Genomic DNA, 15,258 nt, shown 5'->3' on the forward strand with positions numbered 1-15,258 from the left:
ATAGAAAAGGACGTGGATTGAGTATGAGGGAAGGAGGTGGCTGGCTGGGGTCAGAGGGCAGATGAGCATGGCCTTCCATTAAAAATACTATGCAATCCCCCTACCACCCAGTAACCCCAATGTCTCCCACCCCTGGGCTGTAACTGATTCTGCAGAGGTAGAAAGTGACACGTGAGCCTCTCCTCTAATGAGGACTAAATTCATTCCTGCTACAGTATATACAGAGAGAAACTGGGTCAGCTTAAGGTAATACCTTTTGCTATGCTTATTACAATTACTAATACTAATTATTTAGAGATTTATGAAAAGATCCCGCAGGTTATAGTGTTCGACATGGCACTACTCCGACAGCAAAAAAGGGAAATAGATATGTACCTAAGTGCATTATTAAATAAAACAACCCACAAATCTAATTTAGCATTGCCAGAATAAGCTGATGATAAAGATATGACCTACTGCCCAAATGATGACTGTTAATGTAGAGTATGAGACGACGAGTTTGCATAAAGGAAACAAGACCATTGCTTAACTATCTGGCCCATCTACATACTGCAGTCTAATAAGTGCTCTCTAGTTGGTAATGAACAGACCGCTTAGAGAGGTCAACTAGAGGTAAACCAGTGGGTGGCGTCCATCAGAGAAGAGAGGTAGACAGAAAGAGAAAGATTTACAGAGAATGTGCATGGATGAGAGCATGAGGTCCCTCTGGGCTCTGTCCTGGGTCACTTGGAGTTTCGCCATTATGTCCAGCTCATTCTTTCTTTTAGAGGAAAAAAAACTGTGTTTATAACTGCACTGAGAGTAATTTAATTAACTTGCTTTCCTTGCGTGTCTTGCTGCCTTTCCTTCCCTCACCACTCGCTTTCCTCCTCATTCAGGCTTATACAATGAAGGCAACGGATAAAAAGTACCGCCTTTGACGAAGTCAACATCATATCTCATGGGAACAGTGTCATGGTCAATAGCGACACACGGAATTAGTACACACACACACACCCTTTTCGATTGAATAAGCGGAAGGAGAACAAAAGAGAAATATTTGCTTAGTCAATTCTCAGACATCTTGGTATTTGACGTGTTCATTATCTGTCTTTGTGTCTTTGTGTGTTCATTATCACATACAGTATATTCTCAATGTATCTCTTCCCTTTCCCAACAGGGTATCTGTTATCTTCAAAAAGGAAATCAAGTTGCAGGAATTACAAACTCTAAAGGGCACACACTGAGACAACCAGGTGGTGTATTGTCTTCTTTCTATTGCAATTCCGGTGCATTCTGTTGTGGCCCGGGCAATGTGCTCATGTCAAAGTGTGTGCATGCATATGTGCGGCGTCTTGCCGTGCGGCAGTTTGATCAAAGGGTTGATGCCAAAGTTTGGAGGGCAAAATGACCTATCCATTCACAAACTCACACTGCCACTGCCAACTTGGAGACCTCATGAAAGATAATTAGCTCAGTATGCATGCTATGACCAGCAGACCTGCTGGAAAATGCTAGGAAAGGAGGGACTGACAGACTTAAGCTGGCATCTCACTAAGGGGTTGATTTACTCACAGGTCAATTTACAGCTTTTCAGATGATGCTATTTAATGGCAAATTACAGCGTGAGAAAAATACCACATTCACACACAACCAAACCCCCCTAAAACGAACACCAATCCTCTGAAAGACAAGACCAAGAGAAAAGCATACAGAAAGTGCCTCAACTTAATCAGAGAGCCTTTGCCCCATTCATCACTGTCTCTTTCCAGCCATCAAACTTACTACCAACACTGTCGCAGAGAAAACAAAGATGGACAGCTCTCAGCTACGATCAAGCTAGAGTGGATGACCGAGAAGCCAAAATTTACAAGAAAAAAAATCAAATGTAAAACCTGAAAAACTCAATTTGCCATCTTAGCATGGGGCCCAAGTTGTGCTGAACCGTATCAAACTCAAATTCCCATCCAACTGGTCCCTGAAGCTCAGAGCAGTGTGGGCTGAACCATAGCTGGGCAGGAGCCCCATCAATCAAAAATAAAGGGCCATTTGCGGCTCTGGCGGCAAACTAAACATGGCCAGCATGTGCAGACATGGAGCATTAGCTCTCAAACAGGACCACATCAATTAAAGCTAAGACCCTTCTGATGCTCTCCTGGGGAGTTTGTCTTGAATCAGATCTTTAACCAATCGTGCTGGGAACCTTAACTCTTGGTTCCAAAACAGTGGTAATTTCCCTCCATTCTCTCTCTCTCTAGCCCTTTTTCTACTAAAGCATTTTGAGAGCCGGTTCGGAGCCGGTGCCTGCATGCGAACCAGTTCTTTGTGTTTCGAACGCCAAAGAACCGGTTCTCGGCCGGGAGAACTGGTTTAAAGCGGCACCAACTCTTTACTGGACTAGAACCGTTCTTTTACTACGTCATGCTTACGTCGGGGGCTGGGGCGGGTTTAGATGTGTCCTAAACATCTTTTCTGACCATAATATAGGATCGCAATATTTGCAGAAACACGATGGAGTCCGCCTTTGTAATTGTTATGCTTGAGGTTAACGCAGGTGTTTCTATTTTTTTTTATTGAAAATATTATCAGCAAAGAAGAAAACAGTCACAATATAGAACAAATAAATGGAAAGAAAAAAAGACACAAGACAGGGGTACATAACTAATCAGAAAAGATTAAAAGACTTACATATTTCAATTGTTTTTAAAGCCTTCTTGGTACAAGAGTTAGAGATAATCCCAAAGTAATGTTGTACTGTACTTGCAAGCGTTTCTAGCTAAGACGTATGGCGACGTACACAGTGACGTAACAACATCGTTCCCTGGGCGCTCTAGTCAGTGGAAAAACAAACAGGTTCTGAACGAGTTCGCAAGTTGAACCAACTCCGAACCAACGTTGAACCAGCACCAGTTCCCAACCAGTTCTTTTTTGGTGGAAAAGGGTAGTCTCACTCTCTGTGTTCTCGTAAGTTCTCAGATTCCATATTTGGGCCTCTACATGGAAACATCTTGCCTTGTTGCTAATGAGCTTCATCTAAACAAACTTTATACTTTAATTTATGCTTCACTTAATTTTTTACACGCATAATGCATAATTACATTACCCCAGTTTAGACAGAGAACTTTTACTTTCTGTAGATGAACCCTTTTTCCTACGCTGACGTATTTCATATTACTATTGCTAGACGGCACGGACATTTATATATGCCCATTTGTAAGATACGTCATCATCTTTTTGGTCTTCCTAAAAGATAAAGACTTTACATTTCAATGTGTAGGTCTACATTAGCACATAGATGGCCTTAATGACAAGGGGTCTTCAACAACAGCTAACAGATTTCCCAATGCATTCTCATCCTAGGGCGTCATATAGTGATGCATACATCCAACGCACATGGCACCCTTTAGCGTCAATATAACACCCCTTTGGTTATGGGTAGGTTTAGGTCTGGGGTAGGGTTAGGGTTAGACCACTAGGAGGCGCCTTCTGCCCCATATTTATAAATGCATCTCATATTGACGCTAAAGGCTGCCGTTGGGTTAGTATATGACGCCTTGGGATGAAAACAGACTGGATTTCCTTATTAGCTTTATTATCATCTCACTGAGTCATATCTTTAAATCATAATCCAGTGTTGAGATAAACAAATCGTTCTTTAATCATGCATCGTGTAAAGATCCACTTAAGAACATCTGAGCTGGAACAAAAGGAAATGAGCAACAGGATTTTCTCAGCTGTGACATCTCTGTGGAAAGCTGGATAGGCCTTTGCCAAACTCTCTTTAGAAGCTTCATCATTGTCAGAGGGGGGATTTTGAGATTTCTAATGTCTTCGGTGCTCTACTTTGACAAGATTTTACCATTTCTTTGATAATTCCTAGTTTATTTTTCTCAGTCCTCACTCATTTCTCTCCAATTTATCCAACTACAACTTGTACATCCTGTAGTGTTTTGTTTTCAAATCTTTTCCTTTTTCATCCAATCCGCCTTCTGCCTCCTCCTCTTCATCTACTCACTTTCTAACAGTCTCTTCCCTTTCTTCCCTACTTCATCACTCTCTCCTCCCCTCATAGATAAGCTCACGCTGAGTGGTGAAGTGCCTAGGCTTTCTAAGAGAGAGACGGAGAGCGAGAGAACGAGGAGGACATGAATCAAGCCAGTGACAGAACAGCAGGGAGGACAGCAGATGTCACAGAGAGAGAGAGCTTTTCAATCAGCCTGTCCTTCCAACACACGGGCCAAGGTGAAGCGCTTTAGCGGCGGAAACCCCTCGCCCTGACACACACACACACATGCTGAAAGAAACACACAATTTAATCTTTCTCATTAGCCGGAACGCTTTACAACCTCAGGTTGCCCAGTGTCATGTGAGGGCCAAAGAGAAAATGAGGTGATGAAATGCATGCCATGGAGGGAAACAATGGACACAACGAACAACATTTGTTTTAGATTTGTTTTAGCATAGCTCAGATAACTTGCTACTGGGTGAGAAATTTTCACAAGAAAAGTCTGATGCACACTATGTAACATTGTTAAGAACTCTTCAAACAATAAAGGCCCCCGCCCCCCCGGCTTTCACTGGTCGAACAGACAAATAGCCACACCTCATTGGTTGAACTGTTGCTATGTTGGATTCTCAAACAAACAACGTTTAGAAAGCACCACAGAGTCACAGAGTTGAAACTCTCCAACCTGTGATTTGATAGGAGAGAAATTACACACACTGTAAAAATGAATATGCTTTAAATTGTGGCAACAGATTACAAGCAATATTATTAATTAAATTTAGCAAATTAGAATTGAGTAATAATTAATCAAATTGATTCCTCAAAAGTTAACCATTTAAAATGAGTAAAACTTACAACAACAACAACCAAAAAAACATACAATTAAGTCACCATTATGGTGATCAGTGTTTGTTTTAAAATGCCGGTTTTCTCCTTCAGTGATTCTGCTTGTTAACATCAGGCTTTATAAAATAAAGAGTTCTTAATTCATCTTTGACGTCTGTCTGCTAGTGAGATATTTTTGTTAAATTTTTTGGTGTAAACTTTACTCATTTTACATGTTTAACTTTTAAGGAATAATTTGATTAATTACTCAATTCTAATTTGTTAAATTTAATTAATAATATTGCTTGTAATCTGTTGCCACAATTCTATTGATTAGGTAATATTCATTTTTACAGTGTACTGTTTGAAACTTTTATTAAAGCTGCAGTCTGTAGTTTTTCCTCTTTGTCGCCATCTCTGTTAGAAATCTGCAATTGCAGTGATTCGCGTAATTATGGACTTTACTTGGGTTGTGCCTCGGCACGGCACAGAATGGATGAACACAATGTTTTGAGGAGAGTGTGCAGCTGTCTATCGCCGCTCCGGTACTGGCCGAGACTCTTCTTTATGTGTGCAGATGTGTGTGTGTACAGATGTGACGTAATAACGCAAAGACTCTCCCGCGGAAATCCACCAGTCCCACTGGAGTTAACAACATTATTACAAGCGTACTGTTCTGAACCGAGCTACGGCAAGCAGAGAGTTTTGAACACTGGCTGTTTATGTTACTTTATTTTGGATCATTTTTAACCCAAAAAAGTCACCATTATGGTGATCGGTGTTTGTTTTAAAATGCCGGTTTTCTCCTTCAGTGATTCTGCTTGTTAACATCAGGTGTCTTCAATGTTGGCAATATAAAATAAAGAGTTCTTAATCAATCTGTTAGTGCGATATTTTTGTTAAATGTTTTGGTGTAAACTTTACTCATTTTAAATGCTAAACTTTTAAGGAATAATTTGACTAATTTGTTACATTTAATCAATACTATATCTTGTAATCTGTCGCCACAATCCAATTGATTAGATAAAGCATATTCATTTTCACAGTGCACATCATCTTTTTTATACAACTCTCTCTCTCAACAGTATGCGTGGGCACTTTTCCTATGTTTATGCCTCATTTTCCATCTGGACTGGCTTTAGTAACACCACCTTGCTCTTGCTCCATAAGACAGCTGCTGCCTCCTTTCCCTGTACCCACAATTCAGCACAGAGCCAGAACAAATGTGATTTAGAGGCAGTCTAGGGACAAGAAACAACCTCCCAACACAGCAAACGGCTCAGCGCGGTAGCAACAATCCTGCTTTCTGTCTGCTCTGCGACACAAAGCACATCAACCGTAAAGGGGAATAAAAAGGGCATCTTTGTGAAGTGGTACACCTGTTTTAGGAGTCTGTCTGCCTCTTATCAATGGCTCACCAACGGCCGGTGCTGCTTTTGATCCTAAGATTGCCTCCCTGAGAATAGATCGCAGTGCTTATGTTCGTTAACAGGGGCCATAAGTATTTAAAACCATCTCTGTCAGGCCGTGGAGGAGGTCAAAGCATTCCCTGCCTTTAAAAACCCTCGTCATCGAGGATGAAAGGAGGCCCGTTGCATTCCATACTTCCCATCCGTGACAACCGCTGATGAATGCTCATGCCATACATCTCTCTCTCTCTCTCTGTGTTTATTCGTTGTGGAGGACAGGAGAGGGCCAGCAGCGTTAGGTATCTGGAAGAAGCAGGGAGAGTTACGACCATTCCCAGCCTGGCCATGGCTCCTCTCGGTGGGGGAGAGGAGACCCACGGGGGCCCTGCACTGGAGCACACAAACAATGGAGTGAGACCCTGCCATGAGTGCAAGATCTACTGTTTCACCCTTTCTCTTCTCAGCCACAGCATTGATTCCCATGAACAGCAGGACATCTGAGCAACTCAATGGCATTGAGTGTGTCTCTTAAACCTAAAACTTCTGTATGACACAACCCATAACTAAATCAAAGGCATCTACTGTTGGTGTCCCCGTGACTAATCAGCTTTCTCCGAGTCTCTGAGCAACACAGATACAGGATGTGTGGTTTGTTTGGCAAGCCGAGAGTGTGTTTGCTTTCTCTGCGGGCTGACCCAGCAGGGCGGCGCTATAAAGCTGTGCTTTCAGGCTTAAGTCAGGCCTTTTAGTGACCTCCTTTGGGACTATTCTTGAGCAAGCATTCTCTGAATGCCATCTTGACTATTCCCAAGTGCACGAATCCAAACCGACTGGCCATTGTTGTGCATTCTCTGAGCAAAGCGACGCTCTGTCCTTTGCCACGTTTCAACAATCCAACACATCCCTTCACCGTTTCAAGACAGGAATCTAACAATCGGGAGGAAATGTTTCCAGTTTTGGTTTGGTCAGCGGATTGGGCGCATCAATGATTCATAGTGCTGTCAGAGGAGACACACACACACGGAGACACACTGTGACCTCAGTGAAGTCCATCTGCTTTAATAACACTAAATATACCAGTGTGACACATATTCAACAACCCTGTCATCCTTTTTTTTTACTCCGTTTGCTCCAATCACAAACAAAACATCCCTGACATCGTCATTCTCGACTCTTTTCCTTTCTTGTTTGCTTTGTTGATAACGGACATGTTATGCTGAGCATGTGTGCTCCATTTGTCGCTAATTAGATTGCGCGCGGCGCACTGAAGCGTGTGTTGTAGCTTCCCTCGCTCGGCAGTCCATCTGATAAAGAAGCCATTTCGGCCATCAACAGTTTCCATTATGCAAGAGGCCCTTAATGTGTGTCCAGCTGAATCTGGGAGTCAAGAAAACACCCCCTAATCTACAGAAACCAGATCCGCCAAACAGATGTCTATCTGGTCTCGGAATTGAATCAGAGATGGAGGTGGCGGCGGCGGGGGGTGTCGCTCGTAACTTTCGGCCAATCACGACCAGAATTACTAAACAACTTCAAATTAGTTTGAATGGCCGTTCTCCGCAGCAATTTAAAATGATAGATTGAAGTGGGAAGATTATAGAGAGGAACTGAACCCCAGTGAACGGCATGTGTTGCCTTGCAGGGGAAATACGACCGCAGCACGCTTTCGGACGGGGGAAAGCCCTGGAGCCGAGTTCCCGCAGAAAGGCAGGAGTGTGTCTTCAAGTTAGCACTTAAGAGAACTGGTTCTGCTATTTTATGAACCGCGACCACATGCGAAGGCATCGTGCACAACCAAGCATGGGCATTTGGAAAACGGTACAAAGAGAATTTTTTTTGAGTAACGAAGAAGCCACTCAAATTGAAATGACTTCCAAACTATTTAAAGGAGTAGTTCACTTTTGAAAAAGACTTTTGCTGATAATTTACTCGCCACCATTTCATCCAAGATGTCCATGTCTTTCTTTCTTCAGTGGAGAAGAAATTAAGGTTTTTGATGAACACATTCCAGCATTTTTCTCCATATAATGGACTTCAATGGGGTCCAAACGGTTCAAGGTCCAAAAGACAGTTTCAGTGCAAACTGTTCAAAGGGCTTTAAATGATTCCAGACGATGAATAAGGGTCTTATCGAGCGAAATGATCGCTCATTTAATAAATAAATAAATAAATAATATTTTAATTTTTATAAGCTCAATTGCTCGCCTTGCTCTGTTCTGTGATGCACGTTCGTGACTCTCCTGTTCGAACTCGTTCATCAAAATGAACGAATTTTTTTCCGAGTCAATTCGTTCGTTTTGAACCAAATGACTCGGAAAAAGATTTGTTCATTTTGATGAACAGGAGAGTCATGAGAACAGAAAAGAGCATTTGTGCTTATAAAACTTAAACTTTGTTATTTATTTATTAAATGAGCGATCGTTTCGCTTGATAAGACCCTTATTCATCGTCTGGAGTCGTTTAAAGCCCTTTGAACAGTTTGAAACTGTCTTTTGGACCTTGAACCGTTTGGTCCCCATTGAAGTCCATTATATGGAGAAAAATGCTGGAGTGTTTTCATCAAAAACCTTCATTTCTTTTCAACTGAAGAAATAAAGACATGGACATCTTGGATGACATGGGGGCGAGTAAATTATCAGCAAAAGTTTTATTAAAAGCGAACTACTCCTTTGATGCAATCACGAAATCACATTCCAGCCGATTGGATGGGAGTGGCTAGTGGCATTGATGATGTCAGGCAAAAAAAAAAAAAATGAGGCGGATCACGTTATATTTTGATAGGTTTCAAAGACTTTTGGAGTAAATCTCTCATGGACAAAAAGACAAAAATGAAGCTAGCGTGCATTAACTTCATAATCCCAAAACAGCTCCGTAAAAAAACCTGGCACACTTTAAAGAGCGAAAGTTAAACTCATTTATATCCACTGACTGCCTCGGGAGCTAAACTTGCAATTCTTTAACTTGGCTTGTTCGAACACAGGCAAACCATTTCTGGATAATTTCATTAGGAGGGCTCATTATGTCCTCACCGTGTGTATCCACACTCCGTTCACTCTAAGTATGCCCTGGTTGGAGATTTATGTGTGTGTGTGTGTGACTCGGGGGGGGGTCTGCTTGTTTCTGGGCAGCGAAACCTGAACTCTCAGAAGAGACAGACCCCCTATGAGCAGACAGTGCAGGGTCATCTGGGGCTGTAAATCTCTGTAGGTTTACACAGCCATAAAAAGGTAAAGATCCTGATAAACGGTGCCATTAATATGAGGCATTCAGTGAACACAAAGGACTCCAGGCGGAAGACTATCTGGGTGGAGGGGATACAGTAACAGAGTCGGCCACGCTCTGACAGCACAATGACGTGCCTCAGACCCGCCAGCACAAACAAAGGAAACAGACGGAATGGGAAAGAAGAAGACGGTGGAAATAAGCAACAGCAACCAAACCACATGTGAACATGAATCATGATTAGAAAATACCTTATGGTTGAACCTTTTAGCAGTGTGAAGAAGACGGTATGTAGAAGGAAACTCCAACACACAAATCAGCACTTAAAGAAGCAGAGCACACCGCTCTACACCATACTCTGGCAGCGCCAGCAGGGGGCGCACCGCCACACCAAATCCTGAACACTGAACACTCACTTGCACTCTCTGTCTTCCAGGTCAAAGTGTGGGTTGAAGTTGATCAAAATCCTCTGGTTCGGTCCTGGAGCTGTAATCACCCATATGCATTTCTGAGACGGGTAGTAAGACACCGGATAACCGGGTGAAGTGAGGTAACTTGCGGTACCGATGTGGATATTGCCCCCACATTTGTCTGAAAGAACAGAAGAGAGAGAAAAATATCATTCATGCTGCATACAGTACATTATGATTTGTGTTTTGGAAGCTTGAACCAGGTTTATCAGAAACGTGCTGATCGACCAGCCTCACCTTCTATGTTGGTTTACCAACCAATAATTCATAGAGAATAGCTATACAATAGGAACATAAAAATGAGTTTTAACACAGTTAACAGTGGCTTTTAGTTCAAGCCGTGTTCAATGTGACATTGTCTGGTTTATTTTTAAACGTATATTTCCGTATTAACTGTAGTTAGACATAAGAATGACGATGCCGTTTCCCTCCAAATATTCAGAATAACAGAGAAAATCTCCTCTAGTCATGACTGACCTATTTCTAAGCACCAACTAACGGCTTGATATTTTCGCCTACATTTAATGTCATTATGTGGGAGGGAAGCATGACCTTTGTCTCTTCCATATTTTATTTATTTGCTCTTTCAGCTCTACAGACGATCAACACTGACTTTAATCAGATCCATCATCAACAAGCAAATGGATGAAACACCACGAGATGTTTACTACATATAAACACTAACTTTTAGTTAAATAAACATGAATATGGCAGGGCTTTAATGTAAAATTATGATCATAAAAAGTAAAAATAATTCTACAAAAACAACTCTAGATATTTGAGAGTATTTCTAAAGTCAAGAATCATCTAAATAAGGTCCAGGAAAGTTGAATGCATCAAAAGTTAACGCTTTTTTATGTTTTTTTTTTTTTTAAATAAACCAAGAGTCGAGCAACACGCCTAATATAACTCTTAAAGTCCAGAATTTGTAATATTTCATCTTTATTTTAATGTATGGATTACGATATGCATGACTTATCTAATGCGTGTAAGTGACCTCGAAGTTTCGCTTAAATAATTTTAGACTTTATTACGTTAGGCTATGTGACTTTCTGTGATTTAGCAATGCGGACAGTTCTGAAAAATACAGTACAATAACTAAAATGGCCTAGTCGGTAATAGCCTACCCCAAACAACATAAATTTATAAATAATAGCCTACTATAGCTATATTTATCTAAACATACTCACAACTACGACTAATGGGTTTATTACTTATAATAGTACTTCTTATTATCAGGAATAATTTTAACAATGTTCTAAAGTAGTTTCCCTAATTTGGCCGAGATTAGGGCCAGTAACATAAAACTTCATGTAGCACTTTTAAAAAAAATCAATAAGTAACAAACATAATGTGATCGCTATTAAAATCTTAAACGTTAAGGAATCTTATGTTAAGGAAGTTTCATTTTGAAATATTTTAACGCACTTTAACTATAGGAATATAATAAAATAAGCCTATTTTTTTTTCCATTTTAATAAATTAAAATGAAAAATGAACAATATAAATGTAAAATAATTTAGTCACGATTTTGTAAACATTAATAATATTAATTACGAAATATCATGCACCATATTTGAGCACAATCAGACTAGAACCGGACGAATTGCGTGGTTTAGACCGGCCGTCCAGTGTCAGAAACAGCGGCAGGTGAGAGCAGGTGACCGGACTCAAGTCGCAACCCCTCAGCTATAGCTTTCCTCGTGTAAGTCACTTAAAACACCCCTGTAACTCACCATTTTTATTCGCACTGACGATGAGAAAGATTCCCGTAAAGAGGATCAACACTAATCCACAATGCATCCTCGATTCCTAGAGTTCTGCGTGTGAAAATTATACACAAATTTGAAAAATTAAGAAAAAAGGAAATCCTTAAACAGTCGGATAGCGATAATTCCTCTCGTTCGGGTGGAAGGAAACCAAAAGAACGCGTAAAAGTGGCCGAGAGCTGTAGAAACGCGGGGTTTTGTGCGTCTTCAGGTCGCTTGCATCCTGCCATTCAGCTCTGGTTTCCTCTGCGCTCGCCCAGACGCGCTCTTCTCTCCTTTGCCATTTCCTTCAGCCTGTTAGATATGACAGAAAAAAACGTTGCAGTTCCGTGAAACAGACGAGCAAACGGCCGTAATCCTGTGCGTAAAGCGCGCGAGAGAGAGCGATACTTCGGCTAAAACTGACTTGGAGAGGCGAATCAGCCTCCGCGTAGTAGCCCGGCGTTCTGCTTAGTCTCAAAATCGGAGTGAGGAACACAAACATCTGGCGATTGGCTTTGCCATAACGGCGTCTTAAACAAGGGATACACCCCCTAAATTACGCTTCTCTTCTTCCTAGAGTTTGTTGCTCTGCCGTGTGCCAGTACGCGCAGGGGATTCTCATTGGTTTGATTACACATATGCAAAGCCCGATCTATATGGAGCCCAACCTCTCGTATAAAAGAGCGCAGAGACCCCTAGCTCGAGACTCTGGCCAGCTCTCGCGCGCGGTGGACGCGTCCTTTATGGCGAGCGACGATGGAACTCGCTGGCCAGAATAAATAACTATTTACGCCACTTTTAGCTCTCAAAATGAAGTCCGTAACCGTTTTACACATGAAGAAAAAAAATGTAAATATTGTTGCTACCTTGTCTATAGTATACGTTTTTGCATTTTTGTAAAAAAACAGCCTTAAGTTTGTTTTCCCTATATTTTAATCCATAACTAAGGGGACGGAAATATTAAAAATGTCTAAATGCGTCCACAGGGGCATTCTGCATATTTCCTTTAAAGGTTTACCACACTGAAATCTGTTGCAGCCTTGCGTGTGTTTCATCCATTAATAGAGACAGACAGGAGCATTGCGCTTTACGCAGCATTATGGATAAATAAGTTTCTCGCACAAGAGCGCATTCATTTCGCTTTCGTGCGCGACTGTGTCTTTATTCTAAACCCAATATGTTAGTTTGTCACTTCAACCGAATCATTTCTGTTTAGACAATCAGCACTTGCCTACAAGCTGTCAAACCCGTTAACATCCAGCGCAGTAGCTATACGAACCGGTGACCGCGATCGCCCAGCCCGTTAGCTTCAATCCCCTCAAATCCGATCTGATCGCGTCTCCCTCCCTAAAATAAGAGTCAGTCCTTCCCAACTCCGCTCGTATTCTTCATGTGTCTCTGCGTGTGGCTTTGCGCAACACCAACCAGCCACCGCCGAACTCAACGCGAGGAATCACAGGCTCCTGTCGTATTGAGTCAGGCTGCAATCTTCCAATGACTCGATGGTCGAAACCGAGGGACGGGTCCGGAGAGAAGGCGGAGAGCGTGCTTCATTCTGAAGGAATCTGAGAGTTCCTGGACTCCGCGAGAACGCGAGTCCGTCCAGAACGCGCCGCGCGCTGATCCTCGAACCCGCCTATCCAGTATCTATAGCCTACAGAAACAAAACATTTGATTAATGATCCTTTCTCTTGTAAAATCATTTTCACAATGCTTATTCTCAATAAAGCCTCAAGAATTATACTAATATGTATTTCTGTGCATGGATTAAATTTGCATATGACGGGTTCAGCAGAAGTGGGCCATCCGTTAAAGTCGGACAAATATGTTTTATGACCGATTGCCCTTATCAGGAGACAATCAAATGTTACAGTCATTAATAATTGTCACAAGATTCGTTGTCATTCTCATTCTGAGGGAGCACATGATGGAAGATCCGCCCTGCAAATGACTTTATGTTGTTTTTCATTGATCATTGGATTGTCAATACAAAAGATTTGTGTTGTTGAAAACGTGAATGTAGGCTATTTCTGAGGTTTGTCTGAACATGTCATACAACTAGGCCTATGACTGCCTGGATTTTTGATGTGTCACCAAGAACAAACGGTTTCACTGCACTATGTAAATTAGGTATACTCACTTATAGTTGGATTTGCATGTTTTCGATGTTTTCATCATTCACTGATCTAGTCCAGATGATGATCAGATGGACTTGTGGACTTTGAAGCTGTTTAGACATTGGATCAATAACAAACCAGCTAAAACATTCTAGATTAAGTGAACATGACACGACTTAGCTTATACTTTATTATTCATCAGTGTTCTCGTGCATCAAATCAGGGAAAGGAAAGCAAGGTGGTCAGAAGCCAGCATTTTCCCCTTTGGTAACCTGAGTCTATTGAATTGCATACCATGAAAATGCATCCAATGTTAATTCATTGAATCGGATTTAATATTTCACATGCAGGTAAGCCTATAATCTCAATGAGAAGTTTTAAATGCTGAAAACCCTCATGCAATGTGTGGCTTTGTTGCGCGAATTCCTCGCACTTCGGGGTTAGTGTTTTGATTTGAGATGTCCGAGTCTTCTTTATAACACACTCTCCGAGGGAGCCCGCACTGCTGGACACAGGAGCTCAAGCCGCTCAACTGTGTGTCCACAACACCAGCAGCGAGACGGCACTACTGTGGGAAGGGCTGAGCTCATGAATATTAACTAGGCCACGCTGACGTTGCTTGGTAACCGCTCTGGAGCGTCCAGTCACGTAATCTAATTCATATTCATAAGTCGAGACTCTGCAACACTGCAAGGCTACGGTCGGGAAGCAGTGCTGACTAAAATAAAATAAAAATGGAAAATGTAAAAATTCACATTTAGCACATTGCTTTACAGTGATACATTCTGCATGCACAGCAGGGATACAACTAAAACAAAAATATGACAAAAAATTGAAGATATAATACAATAAAAATAAGTTGAAATAATAAAATAAATAAATAGGCCTAAATTAAAGTACAGTAAAATAAAATAATTTTATTTCCTTGCCAAGGAAACATGTATCATTTTCATAGTTTGATATAGCCTACTAAAATAGCAAACTAAAACTCAAATAAAAATGATTAAAAACTATACAGACAACATTATACATTAAAATACTAAAAATGACAAAAATACACTAAACATTTATAAAACTTAAACTTAAATTACAAAAAATTGTAAAATATATAAAAAATACATTTACACTTATTGCATTAATAATACAGATTCTGCATGACAGTGTATACTATTCTTTTGCTATATTATTACAATGTAAAAATGAGTCGAGATTATGACATCCAAATTCTGAGATACAAAGTCCAAATTTTGAGATAAAAGGTAAAAATGGTGACATCCTAAGTCATAATTAGTATAAGATGCTAAATCATAATTATGACATAAACATCGTATTTATGACAAATCAGAATGATTTTGATAGAGATAAATATGAAAAAAACAAAACAAAAAAAACGTATATGTCATAATCATGAATTAGGCTGCCAAATTGTTTTTTTTTATGTCTTTGAAATGAGCTTTTGTTGTTTTCTGCTTACTTTTC

General features: G+C 40.8%; 1 protein-coding gene across 4 annotated transcripts in view; it reads right to left on the minus strand.

Moving 5' to 3' along the window:
- Positions 1 to 12,187, minus strand: part of nrp1a (neuropilin 1a) — a 79,630-nt gene extending 67,443 nt beyond the window's left edge. For 3 of the 4 annotated variants that reach the window (XM_039690521.2, XM_039690519.2, XM_039690518.2), the window contains exons 1-2: positions 11,648 to 12,187; positions 9,858 to 10,032 (exon numbers count right to left, since the gene is read on the minus strand). In XM_039690521.2, the coding sequence (XP_039546455.1) occupies positions 9,858 to 10,032; positions 11,648 to 11,714 (242 nt within the window). In that variant the 5' untranslated portion in view covers positions 11,715 to 12,187. The remainder of the gene's footprint in view (positions 1 to 9,857; positions 10,033 to 11,647) is intronic. The other variant, XM_039690522.2, reaches the window with a different exon arrangement.
- Positions 12,188 to 15,258: the final 3,071 nt, after the last annotated feature.

This window comes from Pimephales promelas, chromosome 22 (assembly GCF_988280905.1).
Source record: "Pimephales promelas chromosome 22, fPimPro1.hap1.1, whole genome shotgun sequence".
NCBI lineage: Eukaryota > Metazoa > Chordata > Actinopteri > Cypriniformes > Leuciscidae > Pimephales > Pimephales promelas.